General features: G+C 45.0%; 1 protein-coding gene across 2 annotated transcripts; it reads right to left on the bottom strand.

Moving 5' to 3' along the window:
* Nucleotides 1-533: 533 nt before the first annotated feature.
* Nucleotides 534-22,999, bottom strand: epha2b (eph receptor A2 b). Of its 2 annotated transcripts, none has more exons than XM_084366046.1 (17): nucleotides 22,847-22,999; nucleotides 22,070-22,149; nucleotides 19,914-20,562; nucleotides 9,006-9,161; nucleotides 8,179-8,529; nucleotides 7,839-7,963; nucleotides 6,958-7,123; nucleotides 6,770-6,869; nucleotides 6,025-6,080; nucleotides 5,808-5,933; nucleotides 4,922-5,119; nucleotides 4,755-4,816; nucleotides 4,234-4,443; nucleotides 3,966-4,115; nucleotides 3,637-3,830; nucleotides 2,350-2,505; nucleotides 534-944 (listed from the first exon to the last, which is right to left on the bottom strand). In XM_084366046.1, the coding sequence occupies exons 1-17, from the start codon at nucleotides 22,929-22,931 to the stop codon at nucleotides 836-838; spliced, it is 2,973 nt and encodes a 990-aa protein (XP_084222172.1). In that variant the 5' UTR covers nucleotides 22,932-22,999; the 3' UTR covers nucleotides 534-835. The 2 variants fall into 2 exon arrangements, with proteins under 2 accessions (XP_084222172.1, XP_084222173.1); XM_084366047.1 differs by having other exon boundaries at nucleotides 4,934-5,119.
* Nucleotides 23,000-24,824: the final 1,825 nt, after the last annotated feature.

The following is a 24,824-nucleotide window of genomic DNA, read 5'->3' as shown; positions in this document are numbered from 1 at the left end:
TTCTGAGACAAACCAAGACAACGAGATTCTCTAAATCCAAGTGCTACATTAGAAGTTGTTTTTGGTAAATTTCCCAAACACAAAGAAACAAAAAAAAGTGAATCTGTACACACAAAGTACCTCATATATATCCTCTCTTTTTTTCATATAACATCACGTATATGATCATAGCTTAATTTCTGCGCAGAGCCAGCAGAAGGCCAAAAACAACACCAAGTCCGTCTGCGTCTACACACCAAACTCTTTAACTTAACTGGGCCAGCTCAAGCTCGTTTCAGCCCGCTAGACGCTCCATCCTCATTGGTCTGACGAGAAATGGACCAAAGTGCCAATTTAAGGGAAACGCAGTGACATCAGCACCGACCACAACCTGAGCTAGGGCTGGACTCTCCCATGCTATCACACTTACTGTGCTTCCCTTGTTTGTTTCATGACTGACGCAACAAGCTCTGGGTGCAATTCTGAAGCTTTTCCCAGAACTGGTTTGATTGTTGATTTTTATAAAGCAGGAATGCGAAATGAAGAGAAAAAAAATAAATGCATGAGCGATGAATTGTATCTGTACAGACGACATGGGTAATAAAATAGATATCTAAATATACAGAGACTACTTGATACATCTATTGTTGTATATTTGCTCGATTCCCGTGTGGATAAGATGAAGAAATCAAAATGTACAGTAAGTCAGTCTGATTCAGTCGGCCCCAAAGGATGGCACAGTTGTCTTGGTCCTGCCGATCCAAAGCCGTCCCTGCAGTTTTGCTCCAGCTCAGCTTAGAGTTCAAAGGGCTGCCTGCGTCCCTTCCCCGAATTTTATTCCCTTTCGTTGTCACAATCACACAGCAAACACGCTCAGGGTGCTCGTCTGGTCCTTTAAGCCCAGGATGCTGTAGGCGATTCTTTTCAAATGGCCGGGCAGCCTCACCCCGATGTTCTTAATGTCCCTGTGAAAGAAAGACAGCATGTAAGATTTACACTTTGGCCTCGATCCAACACTTTTCACACTCGCACATACTTCCTCGCACATCCTTCCTGTCTTGTAGTAATAACTCACTCGTCAGAGGTGATAAAAAGCCTATTCATGTTTAGTTTGACTGCTAAACCAGTACAGTAAGACGGGCTGTGCTCCAAGATAGTATAAATCTTCGACTTTAAACTGAAATACTGAGGGTTTCGTTCTTCACGGGCACATGAGGCAAATCTGCAAGAGCCCTGCAACACAGCAGTCGAAAGTCAAAGCCTTAATTACAGCTTTAATTACTTAACGAGGATTCTCCCAGTTGACCATGAATCACTTGTCTGGCGAGCAGAGGGTGGGTTGTAAATAACTGCTGGTTTTCCGAGAGTGCTACCAGATGCCCTGAGATGGAAACGCGGGGCCGTGGAATCACACCATTCTGTATGACAAATACTTCAAAAGGGTTTGTCGTCTGCCTTACAGTCTGCCCATCTTCCCAAATCACCGACTGAGGTACATATACCATGGCAGTGGAGGAGGGGGGGTCACGCGGTTAGGAAAAGCTCTGGCCCTCATCATTGCCCCTACACAACCTCATATTATGGGCTTCACTAAGTCTTTTTTTCCAAAAAGGTTGAGTCGATTTCATCAAAATGTGCCCTCGGCGCTCCTACACATCTGAGGAGATCCAATTACCTTGAAATACCCTGTGATGAGTTCAGGGGGTACATTCTCAGCGCACCTCTTCAATCTTTCTAGAAGCACAAATGTGCCGACTACGGGGCTTCAAATCTCGTCCATCTATTTCAGTTCCTTAATCTCCTGCTCTCCTGTTCCTCAGACTATTCTCTCCTCCTCCTTTCCTTCCTTTAATGTCGCAGAAACCACAAAAGGGCCTTTGCCCTTAGCAGACAAAACTGGTGGTTTTCGGGGGCTCTAAGCAAAAGTGCTGCCCAGGGCAAGGGGAGGGATGAGAGGAAGAACGAAGAGAGGGAAGAAGAATAAGGACTGCAGTGACCACAAGCCACCACCACCAGTCTACCACAAATGAGCCCACTCCTTCTCCTTCCCTCCATTACTTTTTCCATCTCCAACATTTCTCAAGTTGTAACTGAGGTTGGAGATTATATTGTGCGAAAACTATTCTGCTGGCTGTTACAAAGTTTTTAGGAAAACAAATGCATAAACTACTACTGGGAAGTTCATAATAGACTTCATGTCGGGAGGAGAAACATCTTTGTGGAATATTTTTTATAGGTTTTAATTCATGCCATAATTTGACAACATAATGTTTCTCTTCCTCGCCAAGAATATGCTTAACAAGTCAATAAAATGAACAAATCTAAAATTAACATGTGGTGTCACCAAATCTGGAGTCGTGTCCCACTTACTCATTCTTCATCTGCAGGACCTGGTCCATGGTGACGACCCCGGCGCAGGCGAAGTTCTCGCTGTACTGACTCATCTTGATGGACTCCAGCCACTCCGACACCGACCTGAAGGGGGAACCGTCCGAGCCGCTGGTGCTGGGCAGGCGGATGGATACGCTGCAAGCAGAGAAAAGTAGATCCAAATGATAATTATCAACAGCTTTCCCACAACAAAGGCAGATGACTGAGAACTGTAATTACTGCTCAGGAAACCAGTGTGTGATAAAAACCAGTTGGAGCAGTCAGGGCGAGAGCAGATCAAGATACGAGCACGACAGCCCTTTGTCCTTTCTCACCGTTCCTGGCTTTAATGCTCCCTCACAAAGGATAAAATATGCATTCAGGCACACAATTACAGAACGCAGAGCTGCCAGGAGTGAACACACATTTCTTCCATTAGCCTGGAAGGCAAGGTGTCAGTAGGTCCTTTTAATGGTTTAAGTAGAACATCTTAAAGCCATTCCCCTCTCTGCACCAAACTACCATAAATACACAGCCCCATTTTAGCTTACAGTAAATGGGGAGCTGCTGCCAGAGTGTTTTGAAGCAGGTCCAGGTGAAGTCAAACAAGTCCAACTCAAGCCTCAAGTTGATCAAGAAATGTCCAAGTCACATCATCAAGTCGGGTCCTAAAGTCCAAGTTTTAAGTCAGTTGAGAAGTCAGAGTCAAATTTTAAGTGGATATAGACAAGACCGAGTCAAGACTCAGGTCAAATAAGGTCAAAGGTCAAAATTTCCAAGTCATGTTTGGAGTCAGCCAAGTTTCAAGTCAGTAGAGATCAGTCCATGTCAAGTTTTGAGCGAAAACAAGTTTGGAGAGTGAAAGAGACGATACCAGACTACCTCAATTTCCCCGGTTTGATTGATACTGCATATCATACCCCTTCCTCTGTCCCCTATTTTGTTTCTACCCTGACTGTAAACTGTCTTAAAATGGACTATTAAAATAAAAAAGCAGGGGTATAAAGTCTGGTCAAAGTAAACTCTTTCAAAAGTTGAGCAGAGTTCTGCTTCTTGGCAGAGAACACATGACCTTGGGTGTATATTATCAGGGTTTTACGCTGCAGAAGCAGATAAGATCCACAATAAGAAAAAATGAAAGAGAGGTAGCAGAAGTGACACTGAAAATTGAATTCACAATAACAGTGTTACAAAAATTTGGATTCCAGTGTTGTTTCTGAGAACTGGTTGCTGATAGTGGCAAATATTCATTTCAAGCCCCGAGTCTGGTATGTAAATAAATCTTACCGTGGGTCGAAGTCTGCGATGGTCTTCAGGGATTCGGGGCTCCGCAGCAGCTTGTCCAGCAGGCTGACGATGTCTCCAAACCGCGGCCTCTTGGAGCGATCCTGGAGCCAGCACTGCAACATCAGCTGGTAGACGGCTGAGGGACAGTCCATCGGCGCCGGGAGTCTAAAAGCCTCGTTGATCGCCTTCATCACCTGTAAGAAGTTTTTCAGGAGACAAATTAGATTTCATCTCACTGGTAGGTTTGACATAATAATAAGTTTGGACTGCTTCTGACAGCAAAACCACAGAGAAAGTACAATCTGTAAACTGTAATCACTGAAACTTGCCTCATGGTTACTCATGTCCCAGTAAGGCCTTTCTCCAAAGGCCATGACCTCCCACATGACGATGCCAAAACTCCACACGTCGCTTGCTGAGGTGAACTTCCTGTATGCTATTGCCTCTGGAGCTGTCCAGCGAATGGGGATCTTACCTCCCTGTTCAGGGAAAATAAACTTCAAGTTAGAGACAGAGGAACAAAAAAGGATTCAAGAATCTTAAAACCAACATTGGCACCCCTTGCTTAAGCAAACAGGAAGTCCCATAACTACTTACACTTGTGGTGTACGTCCCCTCAGGATCGTCCTCCAGCACCCGGGACAGGCCGAAGTCGGACACTTTGCACTCCAGGGTGTTGTTGACGAGGATGTTGCGGGCTGCTAGGTCACGGTGGACGTAGCTCATGTCAGAGAGGTACTTCATGCCCGCGGCGATGCCACGCAGCATGCCCACCAGCTGGAAGGAGGCAAACTCGCCATCATGGTCCTGAAAGGAGAAAATGATTAAAATTAATTAAACTAGTCAACTGGTCTAAAAGTAAGAAACAGTCAAAAACAGTCAGAAATTAGCACAATTTGTTCTATAAGTTTGAACATTGTCTGCAAAAATATTGCGTGTATTACATCTTAGACCCGACAGGTCACCGGCATTGCTACCATCAGTAACACGTGTTCATTTTAACTAGAAAGACATGACATTTCAGTGCAACTAAATAACTTTAACTTAAAATTTCTGGTGCCTTCATAGTTGAAGAAGAGACATTTACACCCATAGAAAATGGTATGTGGTAGACTTACCCGAAGGTACCTGTCCAGTGCTCCATTCTCCATGTATTCTGTCACAATCATGGCATGTTTGACTGCACAAACACAAAAAAAAAGAAATAATTAATTGCCCGAACTGGCCCAAAACAGGAGAAAGAAATGTGAGAATAGTCGAATAATAAAAAGGGACCAAAACTCACAGAAGTCCTTACATTTGGTGACCACCCCCTCCAGACGAATGATGTTCTGGTGGGAGAACTGTCCCATGATGGAGGCCTCGCTCAGAAAGTCCTGCCTCTGCTTCTCTGTGTAGCCCGGTTTCAACGTCTTGATAGCCACGGCTACTTCTTTTCTCCCCGGCACCTTCAGAATACCGCGGTACACCTCACCAAACTCCCCTGCAGGACAACAACAATTTTAGAGAGATAGAGATATCCGAGGTATGTGCCTCTGATGGGTTTTCTCACGTTTCTAGCTGCAGGGGGTTTGCTGTACAACAGAGTGAAAACAAGGCAGTCTCTGCGGCTGTTTTGCCTGAGGCTCTCTCACAGAGGTGTGTTCTTGCTGGGTGTTGAGAGAGAGGCGATGTTGTATAACTGGTGGATGGCCTGTGGTGTTAAAGCATGGGAATCAGCTGTCACATGAGGAGAAAGGGGGGGCCACGGCCGTGGGAACTGGGGAGGGGGTGTATATTGAGAAAAGACTGCCGGTTCAAAGGGTAAAGGTGGTCGCACTTGAATAAATGAATCAAGTATGAAAGATCTGGGCAGGGCCCGGGAAGGTGCTCTGATATCCTTCCAAAGTACTGTCTCTGCAACACTTTCTTTGTGTAATTGTTAACGTCAACGTGAGCCAAAACACATAAATCCCGCAGCCAAGAGTTGCCACACAACAAAATGTCTCAACTTGTTGTGTGAGAACTCAGCCAACTAGATGTTAATCTCACTAAAGTAACCACTGTCACTCATCCCGCTAAGCTGGGGAAAAAAGCACAATATAAACAGCGAATTTTCAGGATTGGAAAAATCTTTCAACATCTCAGAGTTAAGCCCCACAGCAGATTGTCTGAGCAGAGCTGTCACTCACCAGCTCCAATGACTTTCTGTTTGGTTATGTGGCTGGGGTGGATTTCAGTGGCAAACTTCAGGATGGCTGTGTTGGGGTCCTCGTAAGTGTGTGGATCCACGTAGGTCTTCAGCGGCTTCAATTGCTCTGTGACAAAAGGAAGGAAATTTATTTTCCGTTCACAAATGAATCAAATAAATTGAATAGAGTGAAATAAAAAGAGAATGCTGTTGTCTACCTGAGCTGGAGAAGTAGGTGTCCTCTGGTCCTTGCCTGGTGTGAGAGTTCCTCTTCCTGAATAAAAAGATAAAAACCCATCTGCAAATTAATATCCCACTTTAAAAGAACAAATGGACTTTTGTCTTTGTATCATTTGCCTGCTTTAATATCAATAGCACATAGAAACCTTTGTAACCATTTTTCAAGACGTTCTAAAGCCTACAAAAGGACACCGACACTGGTGCAGTGCGTCCATTCATACGGAGGCGGCCTCTTGATAAAGGCTGACGGTAGACTGTGTTTGCCAAGCCGATTTAAAGACTGAAAGACAGACAAGCAGGCGGGAGGGATGTGGACAGACGGGCTGCAGCCTGCTACAGTACAGGCCGAGGTCACCTTTACAAAGTGCCTGCGGTCTGGTACAGAGGGAACCAAGCGCCTCTTATCACCAACAATGTACCACCCCGGACCGATTTCCTTTCAAAGGCCCCAACACTCACTAGAATTTAACCATTGAGCAATGACAAGGCGCATTCAACGCAAATTCTTCCCCAGTGAGTGCCGGGACACAGATCCAGATAAAGAGAAAGAGAAAGTTGGCTGAAGGAAGAGAGAAAGAGAGAGGTGAGGAGGGACTGAATGCAAAGGCCATTTGGAGGCCCCACAAAGGAAAGGCGAAAGAATGAGAGAGGAAGCCAGTGAAGGACTGACTGATTAACAGGACAGACAGACAGGGAGAGCAGCAGAGGGTGGCGGATACTGACCGTCTGCGTAGGAACAGCACCACGATCACAATGAACAACATGGCCGCTCCCCCGACTGCTACGCCAAAGATCACTGCTGTGTTGTTTTGAGTGAGGCGCTCTGGAAAGAAAAACAGACACACATTAAAGACATCTCGTTCTTTAAACAACGCATGTGAAGCTTTCTCCGTGCTGGTTCTCCTCCGTACCTGAGGTCTCAAACTGCTCCTCCATGCTGGAGCCTCCTGGGTTGCCATCGCTGCTGAGGGCCTGCACCCTGAACAGGTAGGCCGTGCCCGGGGCCAAGTCATTGATCTGTACGGAGTTCTTCTCCAGTATGAGCACGATGTAGGTCGTCACATCCAGGTTATCATCCTGGAAGGAAGCAAAGCAATGGAAGCCGCAGATTCAGTTTTAGCATTTATGTTAGTGGGATGAATTTAAACATTTATGGTGGCATGTGCTCTTTCCTGCAACATGGCCAGTACAATGATCTGTCTCTCACATGTTTTGTTGATGAAATGTATGTTTAAACACACAGTAGCTAGTGAAAGTTGTGCCAATAAGGGTCCTTCAATCCAAAAATCAAAACAAAAGATTTAGTTTGATGACATCGTGAAGTAGCTAGGCATCATGGGAATTGCTGAATCGCAATCTCTGGCGAATCATCTGGTATTTCTCTGAACATTATAGCCATTGGTCACTGCTCTGTTTGCTCAGCTCACACATGCCTGAGCCAGCACCGTTAACAAGAACAGAGCAGCTATGCTAAATCAAACTAGCCTCTAGGCATCAATTATGCAAATGTGTGACATGTTGACAGAGTGTGATGTGTACATGACGAGGCGTTTCAGGAGCAGTGTTTTCTGTAGGAGAGAGGAGCTTCTGTTGGTGCGGACTTTGACCTTTTTAACATTCAAGATCTTTTACATGCACAAGGACAGATAGAGTATAAAACTGAAGGAAAGGAAAAAAACGACAAAGCATATGTGTCCTTAAATTCAGATACCTATCTTAAACTTGTACAAAGATAAATGTTAATCAGTAGATACATATCATGAAATGAACTTCAACACATAGAGTGACGCACCTTCTTGCGGTAGGTAAGTTCATAGCGGCCGGGCCGGGGATGGACCCGTGGTTTTACATCCCAGGAGAGGGACAAGCTTGTGGAGGTCCTCTCCACCACTCGCATCGCGGTGATCTTCGGGGGATCTGAGGACAGGCAGTAGAGAATACTTCAGCATCTTTGGAATGTGAAAATCTCCCAAAAATATGTGAAAAATATAGCTGCACTCTCTTCTGATAATCTGAGAGTTCATCTCACTCCCGCAGCACAGTTGCAGAGCTGTCACTGCCTCACAGATAGCATCTGCCATTACAGCAGCATAGATAGCATCACTCCGCTGCCTCATATCAGCAGCTCTCACCTGTGTAGAGCAGGGATGTAGTCAGAGCGCTGGTGGATGGTGGTTTATTAGCCCGTGGCGTTGCCTGGCTTGTGAGCACCGACACGCCGCTATGTGCCTCCACGGTGAAGGTGTAGTTGAGGTGAGCGTCCAACTCGCTCACTGAAACCTTGGTGTCAGTCAGACCCACGCCGGCCGGCTCATAGCGGATTTTCTCTCCGCAGGACTGGCACACCGTTCCCTCACAGCGCTGGCATTCAATACTGTAGGTGATGTCGGTTCGACCTCCGGTGTCTTCAGGCGGGCTCCAGGTGAGGAGGAGTTTTCCTGCACTGGTGGTGGCAACGAGGTCACGTGGGGCAGATGGGAGTCCTGATGAACACAGATTGGGAAATGATATGGGATGTTAGATAGAAAAAGGGAATGTGCAGGACTACTTTCTGAGCTCAGCTTAGGAAAGTCATGCATGTAAATTACATTATTTGGTTGCTCATTGACAGCTAAAGTTTCCAAATTGTCTTATTGCAAAGTAAGGCTGGGAAACATATCAAAATGATCTTGATATGTTGATAGGGGACTATGTATCGTCTTAGATTTTGGATATCGTTACAGATATGGCATAAGTGTTGTCTTTGCCTGGCTTTAAAGGCTGCATTACAGTAATTTTCTGAATTTACCAGACTGTTCTACTTGATCTATTGCTTGCCTTTTCCCACTTTGTAGAAATGATATCCATATCACAGAGAATTATTTAGATATAGCTTAAAAATATCAAGATATTCTTTTAAGGCCATATCACTCCCCACCCTATTGCAAGGATCTCGAAGAGATCAAGGCAAACTTGATACCTGAGCAGGGTCCAGTAGGGGGGTCGTTTGGGGCCCGGTAGAAGCCGTCCATGCAGGGACAGACGACAGCTCCAGAGTCTAGCTCTTGGGTGTTGGCTGGACAGGGTGCACACTTGTCCCCGGATGCTGCTGCCTTGAAGAAGCCAGCCTTACACTCTGCAAACACAAAAAAACATTTGCATTAGCAGGTGAACGGGGACAATAGTGACTTCAGGCGACATCCCATATGACACAATTCAAAGCCAGTTCCTCCAGATCACTCAAACCTCCCTGAAAGATCAGAACTGCGGTGAACTTTTCACCTGGCACGCAACACAGCGGGGTTGAGTGGATATGTTATTATGTCAAGGTTAAAGGTTAGATTTGGATAAGTGACAGAGATATGGGAGGGAAAACAGTGCACAGTGTTGACTCTGCTCATTAAAACATTGTCCATTCCAGCTGAGACACTGCTCACATGGGCCCAACCCTGAAACAAAAACGCAGACTCCCTGCCTCGCTGGCACTCCTACTCATTACTGCTTCAACCACCAACCCCCCATCTGATGCTGCCTTCTTACTGTCTCTGTCTCAACCAACACAACCAGTCATGCTACATTCCACGACAGCAAGTCAGTGAAAAATAAAGGCAACAAAAATCAGGAAAGGGCCAAGAAATAGAAATGAAGCAGCCCAAAGCGGAGCTTCCGTTTGCACTCAGCAGTCTATTATACTTGTTTCTGTCAGACACCCACATGCAGACTCTTGAAACTGTATCGTCTGGATAAGATGACACCTAATTTCACACGTCCAACTGGGAATAAAGAAATACAGGTAGAGGATCCAGCTGTGCGTAGCAGTGGTGAAATATGAACTTAATGTGGTGTGAAATTCTGGAGAGAGCGCGCCATAAAGGAGAGTGAAAATGAGACGGCCCCCCTTTAACTGTGCAAGAGCATTCCAACGGCTGCTGCTCATGTCCTCACACCATCACACGTTCATCCACACACACACACACACACACACACACGTTCATGTATGCACTGCACACATGCACCCACACCCGTATGTATGCACAAAATACACGTACATGTATGCAAAGCACACCCGTGGACACATGGGTAAATCTGACATCAGAAGGGGGGATTATGTCCACTGCCTGTCACCTGTTCATGTCCTTCTGCCAAGTCACACACATATATAAACATACACACACATTTCCTTCCTTCCTTCCTTCCAAGTCGTTTGCCTGCAGCATTTAAATAGCTCGTGACAGATGCCATAAGATGTTGACAATGCAAATGGGGGTCAACAAAGGAAAACAGAAGAGAGAGAAGCAGGAGAAGAAAGACAGAAAGAAAGAATGAGACAATGTAGAAAGAGGACATGATGGCCAATTGAAATAAAGCAAAAGATTGAAGTTCATGCCAGTGACCAGGGCCAAGCAAAGACAAACACAGTTTGGATGTCAGACTCCAACAGAGACTAGTTGAAGAGCAGAGCCAAGGACAAAGACAATATCAGATTCACTCAGAGATACTGTCTCCCTCCATGGCTGCCTTTCACTGCGGTTCCCTTGAACGAAGCTCATTTGGAAGCCACAAGTGACCACACACAAGACGGAAAGCGCACGGCTCCCGCTCCATTTAAGTCATATCAAGGGGATTTACTCGATTGACCATGAGCTCCTCTTCGATTCCATTCAGCTTTTTCTGCTGCGGTCCGGCGGCGGGGCTGCTATGAAGAAGCGTGTTTTGACTGAAGAGCACGACAACAATGGGGGAAAGAAACACACTCAGCACAAGAATAATTTGTACGTTTGTCCAATGGGTGCGCATTCTGCTCAATCCTCCCCCCAAGGCAGCATCTCTCAGCACTCTGCCTTGGCCAGCTGTTTCACTAACAGCCACTGCTACTCATTAACGCGAACGAGGCAGAGGTTGGGCGAGGCAGAAGAGCGGTGTTATGGAGGAGCAGAAGGTTTAAGAAAGAAAGAGAGGAATACTGTATCCTGCTGAGGACTGAAGAAAGGAGGGGAGAGAGAAAAGAGACAGGCCAGGGCGAACTCTTCCATTGAGTAGGGGGAACAGCTGCTGCCTCAAACCCCAATTCATACCCCTACCTCTGCTCCTCGTAATCCCCAAATTCCTTCCTCCCCTCCTTTCTCTCCTCCCAGTCCTCTCTAAAAAGGCTCCCAGCAAACCCATTAACATTGCTATTCACCACTGACCAGCAGGCAAGGAGAATGCCATGCCATTCAAGTGCTGAAAGAAAAAAACATACACACACACACACACACACAAGCATTGCAGATGGGAATAGCCGAAATGCCACATGGCAACTGAATAGAGGAGGACTAGCCTCTTTTTGGCGCAACAGTGCAGGCTGCAATGCATCGTGGTCAGGTCTGCGGAGATGATGGCCTTACACTGTGAGCTGCCTCTATAATCAAGATGCATTCCAGTGCACACCACCCAACAGGAGGCCTGTAGCAGAGCGTCCTCACTGCAGCTTCAGTTTCAGCCTCAGCTCTCTGGAGGAGTTTGTGTACCCTGAACATATTAGTCACAATGACGGTAAATGAGCCTTGATGACGCTCGAGCTGAGGCATTTAACAAGAAGATTCCTCGACAAAAGAGCAAAGTCCGGTGAAAGGAAACCTCTTGGTTCCATGGCGAAGGTGGAGGGGGGACTTTTGTTGGATTGTTGCTGGACACAACAGGAAACAGGAAGTGCGAGGCTGATGCAGCCTTCCTTCCTAAAGCAGCCAATCAAAGCATGGAAACAGAGGGGAGCGTGACCAAATGAAGAACCAGCGCTGCGATGACCAGAGACTAGAGACAGAATAATAACTGTAAAGGAAGCTGAAATGTGTTGACCTGACATGAACGCGGGCACCAAACCCAAGAGGGGGCTCCTGAGACGAGCGCTTTCGTTCTCATAAACAAAAGTCGCTCTCTCTTCTGAGCTAGAACATCTGACAAACTTGGACCGGCCATGTTTTCCCTCCCTATTGCTACAGCGCAAAGAACTGTTTGTCATTTGAGAGGCCCCGTGTGCCTTGAGTGGCTCTGTGTTTGTTTATTGAGAGTGAGTGCAGGGGCCCGTTACATTCTGGGAGCCCGAGTGGCTCTGGAGTGGGAGCCCCCCCCCTGCCCCACAAGGGCTGCCCAGTTTGTCGGCAGAAGTTAAGATGGATGAGATGGCGACAGTGATGAATGAACGGTCGGATAGATGGATGAATGGGGTAACATGGTGGCTTGACAACAGAAATTGCCCTCAGGACTGGAGGAGTAAGTGGTAGGGGGGCCCCCACAATCGAGTCCGGCGCTGGGCTTTAAAAAGGCGGAAAGGTCATGTCTGCCTCAGGGTAGTTGTGAGTTAAACTGTGTATGGCTTACAGGGAGTCAGTGGCCAAGTTAAACAAACACATGCTCGCAGCGAGGAGGAGGAGGAGGGCGAAAGAGTTGCAGCAGCAGTCGGTGGCCAGTCTCATGAGGAGGGAGGTTAAATTCAGAAGTACGGCCAGAGAACAAAAAAACATCTTGGAAAAATAAAGCCATAAGAAATAAATACAATGTCTAGATCGTAATCAGGGCAGCTCCCCAAATACATCTTGAGCCAAGCGAGTCCTCACTTCTGCCTGTGCCCTCATCTACTTCACTTCTCCGCCCCACCCCCTCATTTTCATTCCCGAGACCCGTAATTGCAATATGTCATGTCATTTTGTTTGTATGCAGAGTGACAACATGTCATTAGCATTTTGGGGGAGTCGGGTTGTAGTGGAACAATGGGGGTCTCTGATGGGGGAGGTGAGCCGGTAACATGAACCAAGAGGTCACTGAGGTAGAGCAGGGGAGGGGGGGGCAGGGGGCAGTAAAGGTGTAGGGGCTGATGGAAGTGTGTGCGTGTGGGAGGGAGGGGGGCATTAGTCAAAAGGATTAGCTGACCAATGGAGCAGCTGTAAGGGCATTACATCTGTTTTACAATTGCACTCAGGCTTTCATCTGGGGTTGTTAACAAACACAATAAATTCCCTGATCCCCTTTCTCCTCTCGCTCCCTCTGTCCACTCAGGCTCATCGACAGCAGGAGTGAAAAGTGCAGTCAAGGAGGCACAAAACATACTCAACATAAAGTGAAGCAGAGACTTTGAGGAAACAATCCTGGCTGACATGTAAGTCACAGCCTCCAGAGGCCTCGGTTGGACCACAGTCATGGTCATTTGGCCACATTCCTCCAAGTCCTCGACAAATCCAGACAGCCAGGTGGCAAACACAACACCATTTTATTGCACTGTCGAGCCAGCATGTCACACACTGGATGCCGACAACCGTCTGCTTCCTGGTTAGGCGAAGGGGCCAAAATGGAACCAAATGCACCAATAAACAGACAGACTTATCAGGCAGGACAACAAAATGGAAAGTGGCTGAGCGAGGCCGCTGAGCGTGGAGCGACAATGGAAAGCCCTGAGCCAACGGGTCGGGGAGTCACCGAGGGATTAGGTGACCTCCGGTTTCCGCTGCGAGCTCGTCCTGTTAGCGGTGAAGGGGTGGGGGTGGTGGTGTACTGTGCTGTGCTGTGCTGTGCTGTGCTGTGCTGGGGGGGGGGGGGGGGGGGGGGGGGGGGATGACTGACTGACATAGGGGAAGGAAAGTGCTGACCTCACACACCAGCAGCACAATACAATGTGCTTCACATTGCTCTGGACTCCCCCAACACAACACATACATACACACACACACAGCCTCGAGGCTCAGGAATGTCACCAGGAGGAAATATGTCACAACTTCCTCAACACAGCCAACACAGAGACGAAAACGCCATGAACTGCTGAGGCTCAGATGTTTTACTCACGGTAGACATTTAGAAACTGAATTCATTGTTTGTTGTTCTTCCTTGTAAAAAAGAATTGGCTCATTTTGACTAAGATTTGCAGCAACCAAAGCTAACCAATATTTTGCACATCAGATGAAATGACTGTGTCAGCTAATATGAAAGTTGTTGCTTGTCGGCACAAAATTTTTCATTAGCGAACCTATTAGCCTCGTTTCACTCACACATTGTGTCATGGCGCATACACTCTGTTCTCATCACGATGTTAGCTGCTAGCTGTCATTGTTTTAGTTTTATGATAGACAAACATGGTCCTAATTGACAAACTCTGTTCTCAACCTCGGTAGCAGCTAGCTAAACAAATTTGAGCATCTAGCAAGCTAACAAAGAACCAGATACCTGTGGTTGGTGGAGCCCAAACCAGAGCTGAAAGAACTGTGAGTATTGGACTGCTTTGTGTCTTCTGTATAACTGAATAAGCTAACGTAAAGCCATATCAACTTTATAAGGTGACAATAATAGACACATAAATGTATAATTAATGCAGCTTTAAACTTATTTGTGACAGAAAGACTGAAAATGTCACATCTTTTTCACGGCCATTCTTGCTGTATGCTAACAAAAAACCATCACGTTAACATGTCGGTCTGCACTGTAGCGTAAATGATGCAGAAGAAATACACTTCATTATTGTCAGTGCGTACAAAAGGTAACATATCTGATATAATAGTTGATAACAAGTATGTTCTACACCCTCTGACACCTCAAAGGCTCAACTGTCATCACACTTTTTAAACCACAACAGTACCATTTGCTCTGATCCACATTAAAGAGTCACAGGGGACACCAGATCTCCTCTTTGCTACATTTCCTGTCATCTTGTTTGCAGTAATTGCCAGTGTTACATTAACTCTAAACGTGGCCCAACAAGACGGTGCATGACACCACTTGAAAGTGCCTTGAGAGTCCCCCCATTATCTAACCAACTCCCTTAACTTCAGCCCGCTGGGCAGACGTTACCTTGGCACGAGATCTGAGGAATCCACACATTCAAAGCAATCACGGTGCCTTTAAAGAGCCGAGGAAGAAAAAGAGAGGTTATATCCTGACTGTGCATCTAAATGAGCAGCGCTGTCCGATAAGTTGACGACTTACAACTTTTTTCTTTCTTTTTCTGAGACCGGCTACAGGGATCAAGAGCCAAGGATGTTTGGTAGAGCGGAAAATTTCAATGTGGGGATTATCCTGCAGGATTGAGATGATTTCATTATCTGAAATCCACCGTAAGCCAACTAAATCAAAACCCTGAAATCCTGAGGTGTGGAGCTGTGCTCATGTGTCTTTATACTCCCCATCAGATAAGCAGAAATTGCACAAGACTTTGGTCTTAAAAGGTTTGGGGCGATTATGACGAACCGGTTGGCTCCAGGTACCAGCAGATTTAAAGACGATTGGCTGTGAAGCACTTGATCTCTAGCTTTCTGTAGGAAGTATTTCCAAGCGAACAATCAACAGTCCAAATCCCACCATCTATCATAAAGTTCTCAGACAAAAACAAACTGAGGGCTGAAGTTTACATTTCACCTTCGCTAACTGTTTATTCCTAAACCACTATGTGAATAGGGCCGGTTGGTTTTCTGTCCGTCGCCACTAAAAACTCTCAGATTGGCAGCATTGTTCAAATTTAGCCTCTATTTATCTTTACGCGTCAGTCGTGGACAAATGTATTTACCAGTGAGAGTGAGGAGAACTGTACACAGTCTAAATAGTCCTATCAGGGCCGTGTGAAACGGGATGTTTAAACTCTATCGGTGTCATATTCATGACCTACTCACCGGCCAAAAATAACAGTCGCTCTGTGATTTCACGGACAACAAGAACACAACAAAATCTTTTTGTTTGTCAGTTTGTTATACTTGGGGCCGCTTGCACAACAGTGGACGTCTCTTAAATAAATTGCATTAAAGACTGTAAAATGGCGATGGGAATCATGTGTTGAGATAAGAAAATATCAAATAAATCCAGGCCGAGAGGCGGAAAATTTAGACTAAAATAGACAGACTTTAGGGACAGGCAGGATGTGGGGAAGAGAGGTAGAGGACGGCAAAAGAGAGTGCACAAAAGCAAAAAAGCATGCAGAACCAGTAGTTACTTCACGTAAAAAGCACAAACACACCCAAGTCAATTACTACCCATACAAATCACTCACCACAGTGTGCAGTCACACAACTACAACTTAGTCACCAACTGTTTGTTACATCATCTGAGGATGAGTTTAGAGACATGGACGCGAGGAAAGGAGGGGAAGAGCAGGAATAGTTTACTGGAACCTCTCTGGCGAGAGGAATAATAACTTTACTGGAACTCAGTGGACAGTTGTTCCACCGAGACGCCGTTTTCACCAAGACACTCAAAACAGCTCTCGGCAGTTCAAATATTCCACAAAGTGTCTCCCTTTATAAATGCGGCCTCATGGAAACCATAATGTGGGATTAAGCCTTATTTGTCGAGGATTTAGAGCAGCTGCTGAGGTGTGGACCTGGACGTTAAACACAATCCCGAGGACCAGCCAAGGCAGCCCGTGGTCCTTTGTGGGGTGACACACGGTATGCTGTTCCATTGTGCCAGGAAGGATTATGGGTAAGGAAGGGCGTGATAGGGAACGGAGGAAAGCTCCGTCAGTGTCAACAGTGAGTCACAAGTGGAAACCCGCAGCGCTGCTGTCGATTTAAAAGTCAACCACCTAATTGCGAAAGTTAAGTGTTTTTTTTTCCAGAATTAGAAATAAGAATGTTTATTTTCTCACTAAGGAAACTGAAAGCACGGCAGGCTGATCTAAAGCCGGTGTCACGAAGCTGCCTCCACCAAGTTCCTCTTTATTCTAATTTACAGGATATATCATTTAAAATTACATTTACTCAAGTACTGTGTGTTCTTGTATTTTCCATTTTCTGCTGCTTTTAATACCTACAACATATCAAAATATGATGCAATGGTATAGATTATTATATAAGTAATTATATAAGTACCTTTTTAAAATCTTCTCCACCTCAGCCAGCTACACATAAAATGTTGTTTGTATGGTAACTCATCAGTAATATAATAATATATAATGTGTTATATTATAACACACTGATAGGAGTCATTGTGCCTAATGAGTCGTTTTCATCTTATAATAAAATAATAAAAATGTTTTAACAAAAACTATTTTACATGTTACTAGAGTCAAAGATTTGATTGCTTCTTTCATCAGAGAACGATTTTATTTGTATTTCATTAGAAATAGAAAATAATAGTTTTAGTGCTGCAGGCACTGGTTAAGTGATAAGAGATGTGAAAAAAGGCAATAGACAGCAAAAAAGAGTAAAAAGAATATATATATATAAATATATATAATTATAATGACAAAAAACGCAAAGTCTTCCTCAGGCCTTCATCAGCCTTGTGAGGATTGTGGTAATAATAAACATAAATCATGAGAACAGCTTCACTGTGCTTACTCTGTTTCCGATGCATTTTATAATTGACGCCCATGTGTTTTGAGAGCCAAAATATTTCTCTTTTATAGAATGACTTATTGCTTTCATAACAAAAAAAAAAGAAAAGCCTGCTTTGTGCCCAACTGCTGCCGACTGATATGATTTACAGCCAGTTAATAAAAGCTTTTACATTTGCTGCTCTAAACACTGTGGTAGGTTTCTGTGGAACAGGAAGTGATGCATTTTATCTTTAGCGTTTGTTTGTCCAGAAGACGGACTCTGTAGTTAAGATGAGCGATGGCGGCCACCAAGAGAAGAGCGCCACGCGCCACCTACGAAAAACCTCACAGGGAGTTAAAGGAAAAAGAGATCCTAAAAACACGGTTTGACGGACGAGTGATGTCTGAGCCAAAAACACCAGAGTGGTACGAGAGCAGATGAGGAGACGGAGACAAAAACCAGATAAAGTCACAGATTTCTACTTTAACTGGTCCCACAGGGCCGAGGGGTCATAAAACTGAGTGAACACATCGCTGAACATGGAAACTTTCAACCTAAGTAAGAAAAAAACGCCACAATTGAAGTTTTGTGGTTTCTCCCCGAACAGCACGCAGGACAGGAAAGAAGTGGGGAGAATGATTAACTGTGTGTCTGTACGAGATTCCACTTAAAGCCCTTCGAACCATTCATCTTGAACCCTGTGATTCATTTCCACCTCCATCTACGACTGCACTCATGCGTCTTCCGACCTCTCATTTGACTTCATCTCGTGGTTTTTGGGGGGTTTTTTCTTTGTTTGGTCATTTTTATGTGAGGTCTTGACCCGGAGCTGCTCGCTCTTCCCCCCCTGGGAATTCCGCAGGTCTGGAGTAATGTTGGGAGAGGCTCCTCCTTGGCAAACTGATTAGGAATGTACCAACCAAGGGGGAAGAGGAGGTGGAGGTGGTGGAGGTGGAGGTGGGCTCCTCCGGCCTCACGGGGGAAACACAGCGCTTCATTGTTCTCCTACCTTTACATTCCATTCCTCACCTCTCTCTGTTTTAAAATCACACCCCTCCACTAAACACAACCTACGCGTCGCTTTTGTATGACTTTTCTTTCATTCCTTCCTGCCTCTCCTCCTCCGCCTCCTCCCTAATCATCTTACCTGGCACTTTCCCGCAGCTAAAAATGATGTACTGACAGAAAACTTCATCGCTTTTATCGCTTCGTTGCCAATGGGAGGGAAACTAAGTGGGGAAAGCGAACCTATTATAGGCAGGCTGCATGTGGATTTACAACTGTAGTCCAATGTGTGTGTTCCATAAGGTATTTGTGTGTGTGTTTGTGTGTGTGTGTGTGTGTGTGTGTGTGTGGGTGTGTCTATGTGTGTGTACAAACAAGAATTCCAGAAAAAGCAGCATAGGAGGGCAGAAAGAGGAGGAGGAGGAGGAGGAGGAGGAGGAGGAGTACTCGGGGCAGATGGGAGTCTTTAGGTGTTCTGTCATGGAACAGATCTCAACAGGTCCTTGCATGCCAGCCTGTGTTGTATATTCACATACACTTCTGTTCTGACACACAATACACCCCAGAGCTGAGTGAATCTGTGAAAACACAGGAGGAAGCGGGAGAGATGGATGCGGACACAGACAGGTCCTCTGTTTTCTGTGATGCTTGAGATGAACAAAGTCACCGAGGCTCAGAAAGCTTCCTACCGCCCCCTCCCTTTCCCCACCCCCCTGACCACCACCACCACCGCCAGCCTTGAAGATGCTAATCCATCACAGTACAGTAGCCCCCTGGCTTCTTTGATCACTTTCAGTCACCCTGACAGCCCTTCCCACAACAATAAAAGCCTTCTTCGCAGGAGTTAAAACGCAACTACGCCACAGCTACAAAGTCAAAGGACTGAGTTATGGCTGGACTCTGCAGCACACCCATATCAAGATAAGAGAACAGATGATAATGAGAGAGAAGGAAATCACCTGATGCAACAGGCTGTAAGTTATAAACGATGTAGAGTGTTTGAGCATGACTTTAGACATTCATTAAACACTATAAAGAAGATTTAGACACAATTTTATGCAACAAGAGTTTAAAGGGCGTTGTTCATTTCACAACTCAATGGTAATATCTTAATTTGGGTTGTAGGTGGAACCTTCAGATTGAAAACTTCTCTCACTGCCCAACTCCAGCCTTGATGACACAAGGGGCGTATCATTCTATACCACCGCAAATAATCAAGGCTTGTACAAACTTTTCCAAACAGCACCTTCGAATCATAGCTGAAACTCAAAAGCACGCTTCCTAATTTTATAGGTATCGGTTCGGGGTCAGGGATGATGCCAGGACATGTACAAGTAGGCTTGAGCATTCCTTCCATCGCAGAGGAGCAACGTTAGCCAGGGGGAGAATTCCTCTGAACAATGATCATAACTCTGACGATAAATATCCAAAGTTTACCATATGGACCTGTTTTACAGCCTGCGGCAATTAAAAAAAAAGGTTATGGTGAGTCATGCCAAATGGTCGTTTTAAAAACACACTCGTGGGAACTGCATCCACCCAGACAGGTCGAAGTACCTGGGGGCAGAAAGACCTTTGCAAATACCTAAGACTCAGGAGCACGCCCTTACCTTGACACGCATCTTCAACTTCTTCATAGCCTGGTTTGCACTGGCACTGTCCAACTGGTACCACCCACTCCCCATCCACAGTGCAGTAAATGCGAGGCAGCTCCTCGCTGATGGCGTTCTCCACGCACACCCCGCTCACTTCCCTCAGCGCCTGGTTCTCACCTCCGGCCACGGTCTCAGGGAACGACGCAAGACTCTTGACTGTGGCAGGGCAAGTTTTATAGTAGACCCTGACGGAGAGAAGAGCGATGCAGGCTCCGATGTCTTGAAAAGCCAAGTAGAAGCCTTTCCGAGACAGGTTCTCCACCACTTTCGTCTCGGTGTTGATGCGCAGCTCGTTTTTGCTGGTGATCTCATCAGGCGCGATGGTGGCCACTTTCTTAAACTGGCCCTTGCGGAAGGTGGTGCCCACGTCCGCATCCGACTCAGACGTGAAGAGGTTGAAGGTCTCCTTGCAGGTCAGCGAGGCGCCGTCGAAAGAGTTGCAGTCACGTACGATAAACTGGAGTTCGACAAAGACCCGCGAAGCCGACGGACGCCGCTGGATGAAGGTGGTGCGCAGCCAGTTGTCCTGCTCACGTTCTCCGACGTTGCAGACCGAGAAGGTGTAGAACTGAGAGCCATTCAGGGTTCGCTGGATGACCTCCCACTGAAACAAAACCACACGAAGCAACAAGGTTAGAGGTACAAACAGTAACCCCTGGGGAGCCCCCGAGCATACTGAGCTAAACCAGGGCAAAATAAAGGGGCAACATAGCTCTTCACATGCGGGTTCAACCGCTGTAATCTGAACCTTGGGAACAAAATCGGACTGTATGTCAGGGAACCCATGGTTCTTCACATTTCAAATTACTCCCTGTGAATATTTTACGATCCTTCACAGCAATAACACATTTCTGCAACATGGAGGACTTCATTTTATGAGCCTCTACAGCAAAACAATGCAGGAAACCTCAGGAACTTCATTGCACTGACATTGCAAAGATACCAAATTATTTCCGATTCAGCCTTTCACATGCCATTGCTACTGTTGGCATCGTCCCCAAACAGCGCTGCAGCAGCTCGCATACTAAATGCTGCCACAAATATTTTTGAAAACACTGACAGCAAGTTTTAACATAACCTCGCCTCTTGAGGAACAACGGGCTCCCACAGAGGCAGAGCCTGTGGTTTGCTCCCTGCAAGTAGCCACTGTGCTATTAATTAAAGGAATGTGCTTTGTTGGCTCCCCGTATAAACCTAATGTACAACAGCAGAGCCGACACCTCTATTAAACAGCTGGTGAACATTTTTTATTAGGGGCCTTTTAAACTTAGAATCATAATTATCATAAGTGACGGTAATTACATGAGAAAGTGTGCACAATAAAAAATGTTTCCACCTGATTCTTATTAGTGCAAAAAAGTGAAATGAAAGTGTCAAATCGATTATTTAAGGAGTGGCACTTCCTCCCTTCGATAAAGTTTGATGAGCCACTGCGAGCAGCGCGTCTGCACATGCCTTTGAGTCATCAGCCCAAGAAATGAGGCCATTGACAGTAAATTTGCATGAGCCTGGCTGGTCAAGTACTTTGAAACCGCAATATGAACAAAGGCACACAGGCCTGGTGCGGAGATAACCACAGCATTTGGGTGTAATAATGTAGCTGCTCTCTAGACACATCCCTAAGCGTAGACCCTGGTTTTAAAGAAAAGGTAGCTTTGACTGATTGGCTCCGTCTTAAAACCCCCCTCCCCCTCTAAAAAAGAGGTACCACATGCTGCAAACTTTAAAAGTTAATTGCTCTCTAACATACAATTCTGGAGCTGAAGCCTTGAAACCACAAGAGGCCACAAGTATTCCCAGTTCAGAGCTAGCAGCTATTCTGTCTGCCTAAGCTTTGGTGGAGCCCAGACATGCTCTGCAGGCAGCTCCTGACAGGGTCCTACAGCTCCTTCTCATATCCATACACTCCAGCAACCATTAGGCTGATTTTATAGAAACCTGACATGTACACTATACACACAGCTAACCACACAAGTCAAATGGTCAACTGTTTCTGCAGCGGAGGCTCTCAGTGGAGCCCTTCCTGAACATTTTTCTCCATGCAGATTTATCCTCAGGCAAATTCCAAATGGAAACGTGGGAGTCGGAGGAGAAGCTGGAGCGATACTCACCCCAGGTTTGTCTCCCTGATCTAAAGGCCATGTCAGCCAGCCCAGTTCTCCTCCTGTTGCCCTCATATCCAAAAGCACCTCTGTGGAGACATGAGAACACCGTCAGTACATTACAATAAACCTTTAAACTTATCAGGAAACACTCATTTTGACACAGAAATGATGGACATCAGCTGACTTCTATTTCTTGAAAAACACACAGATTATTTTAAATTTGTTGCATAATAACCCCGAAGCTGACAGGATGTAATTATCAATCTAATGTTATAAAACTAACACCTTTAGTTTAAAAAAGTTGTTCCAAACTAAACTTTTTGGGCACTTGAAGCATCTGAACGTCAAACTAATAGACTAAACTAATATTACTTAAGTAAAATAAAAAAAATAAAAAATAAAAAAAACAGTACGCACAATTAAAAAATGTAAAAGAAAAACACACAAAACCATGTTAAACTTCTTTCATAAACGCATTGCACTGACAAACTATTCTCCACAATTCACCTGCTGGTCTTACAAAGTTTTGCGCAGCGCACATGCAGGAGAAACTCTCAAATCAGCTCATTATTGTTCATGAATTACACGACTTAGCCAGAAAAATGTTCTTACACTTTAAAAGTTTGCGTAAAGTACTATTCAAGACTGTCACAAGCTCAAGAAAGTTTGTTTCCCCAGGTTTAAAGTTTCTCCAAGGAGCTTCCCCGCATGGGGGACGCGTGCCTCACTCCAATAAAGGAAATTTACTTTTAGGAAATTGTTTTTTTTTAAAAAGACACTCACCTTCTTTAGTCTGCAATGTAATTAGTATGCCATTAATGAGTACATATGAAAATAATAAAGGTCTGACTCCTGTAAATAACTCCATTTGGACAACTTTTCCTTCCTCTCTCTCTCTCTCGCTCGCTCTCCGCTCCTGGGCTTGGCTGGGACTCTGCTCTGAGAGCTGCACAGCTACTCTCTGCTGCTCATTCACAAACGGGCCAGCGCGTCACAGACTCCGCCTGCTGGAATGTGTGTGTGTGTGTGTGTGTGTGTGTGAGTGGGTGTGTGTGTGAGTGAGTGGGTGTGGGTGTGTGGGTGTGCATCACGGTGTGTTTCCAGTGGCGGGGGAGGAGGAGGGGGGGGGATGGTGGCGCATGAGAAACTTTTGCAACTTTCAGGGACTGTCGGAAATTTCCCAATTTGTCGCACATTGATCAAGTATAGTTGATCCATAGTTAGAACCATCTCTGTGCCTAACTGCAAACTGTACTGACAAGCTGTTATCAATGCCTCAGGAGAGAGCGAAACCACAACTGCAGGGTCAAATTAATGTTATTATGACAATATGATAAATTACTGAACTGTAAATCATCAACTTGTTACAGTGATGACTGCCTGTGTGGATTTTGTCTTTTTCTCTTCTTTTTTCCCCCTCAAATATTTCAGTCTGTTTCTTGTCTTTTGCTCCTCATTGAATTGACAGGAACAACAAATTACTCGGTGGGTTCCACTGAAATATAAGGAGCTGTGGTGGAAGAAATACTCACATCTTTTACTCGAGTAAAAGTAGCAATATTCCAGTGTAAAAAAAAAACTTCATTACAAGTCAAAGACCTGCGTTCAAATCTTACTCAAGTAAAAGTACAGATGCCTGCTGCGCATGTTGTTAATATTACTAAACATCATAATACTGTCATTACATGATTGTTACAGTTGCATTTATATATGAGCAGTATTTTCATGCAGTGGGGGGCAGAGGGGAGGCTAATTTGAACTACTTTATATGTAGTTGGGTAATTAGGTTTGCAAGATATTCGATGTACTAATCACATATTTTGTGTGAAAAATCTTAATACGATCCATCAGATAAAATGTACAAAAGTAAAAGTCAAAAAGTACAATATTCCCCTGTCAAATGTAATGACGTACAGGTAGCCTTAAAAGTAGCAGCATGTAAATACTCATGTAAAGTCTCTTGAAACTGTACAACAATGCAGTACTTGTTGTCAGTTACTTTCAAACAGTGATAACAAGTGCTGTACTTTGTCATTGCTTATCTAACCCAGGACAGATAAGCGATGGCATGGTACATGTCAGGGATTTAGAATTGGCTGCATGATACATTCAAGAGCTGTGGTACGTCCATGGAGGCCTGAGATACTGAGATATTGCATTAGGTAACCCATGGATTAAATAAATATTTGTGATTCTAACTAACAACCTATGTTGAAATCACTTGTGATATAGTCAGTCAATAGAAAATGTATCATTACAGTTTTTAAAGTTGACTCATTGTAATTTATAAGGCCTAACTACCAATCATTTGCTGGTTCTCATTTCTGAAATGTGAGGATCAGCTGCTTTTCTTTCATTTTATACAAACAGTTACAAAAGAGAGCACATCAGAAGATGTTGAACATTAGCTGCTGGACAGAATCACAGGTGAAAAGCTGAAAAATAGTCTGCACACTAGATAATGCTCCCGTGAGCATTCATTACATACATTTTCTGTTTTTCTTTCATTTAACAGCCCTGTAAATTAAGAAAAGGAACTTGACAAAGATGTCTTGTTGGGATTTGGGAAACTGCAGGAGTATTTTACACCATCTTTTATAGGATAAAATATTCATTTCTTTAAAGCAACATTATGTAGAAATGGCATTTTGTAACTACTACTTTCTAACTACTACAGTAACGCTGTGATCCTACCTTCTCACTGAAGTTACATAGTGCATAGAAAGTGATAGGGAGGCGAACTGGCTGAGACAGAGACACC

The sequence above is a fragment of the Pagrus pagrus genome (genome assembly GCF_965226575.1).
Source record: "Pagrus pagrus genome assembly, chromosome: 11".
NCBI classification, from domain to species: domain Eukaryota; kingdom Metazoa; phylum Chordata; class Actinopteri; order Spariformes; family Sparidae; genus Pagrus; species Pagrus pagrus.
The sequence above is the reverse complement of the archived record's forward strand: the minus strand, read 5'-3'. Positions and strand labels throughout refer to the sequence as shown.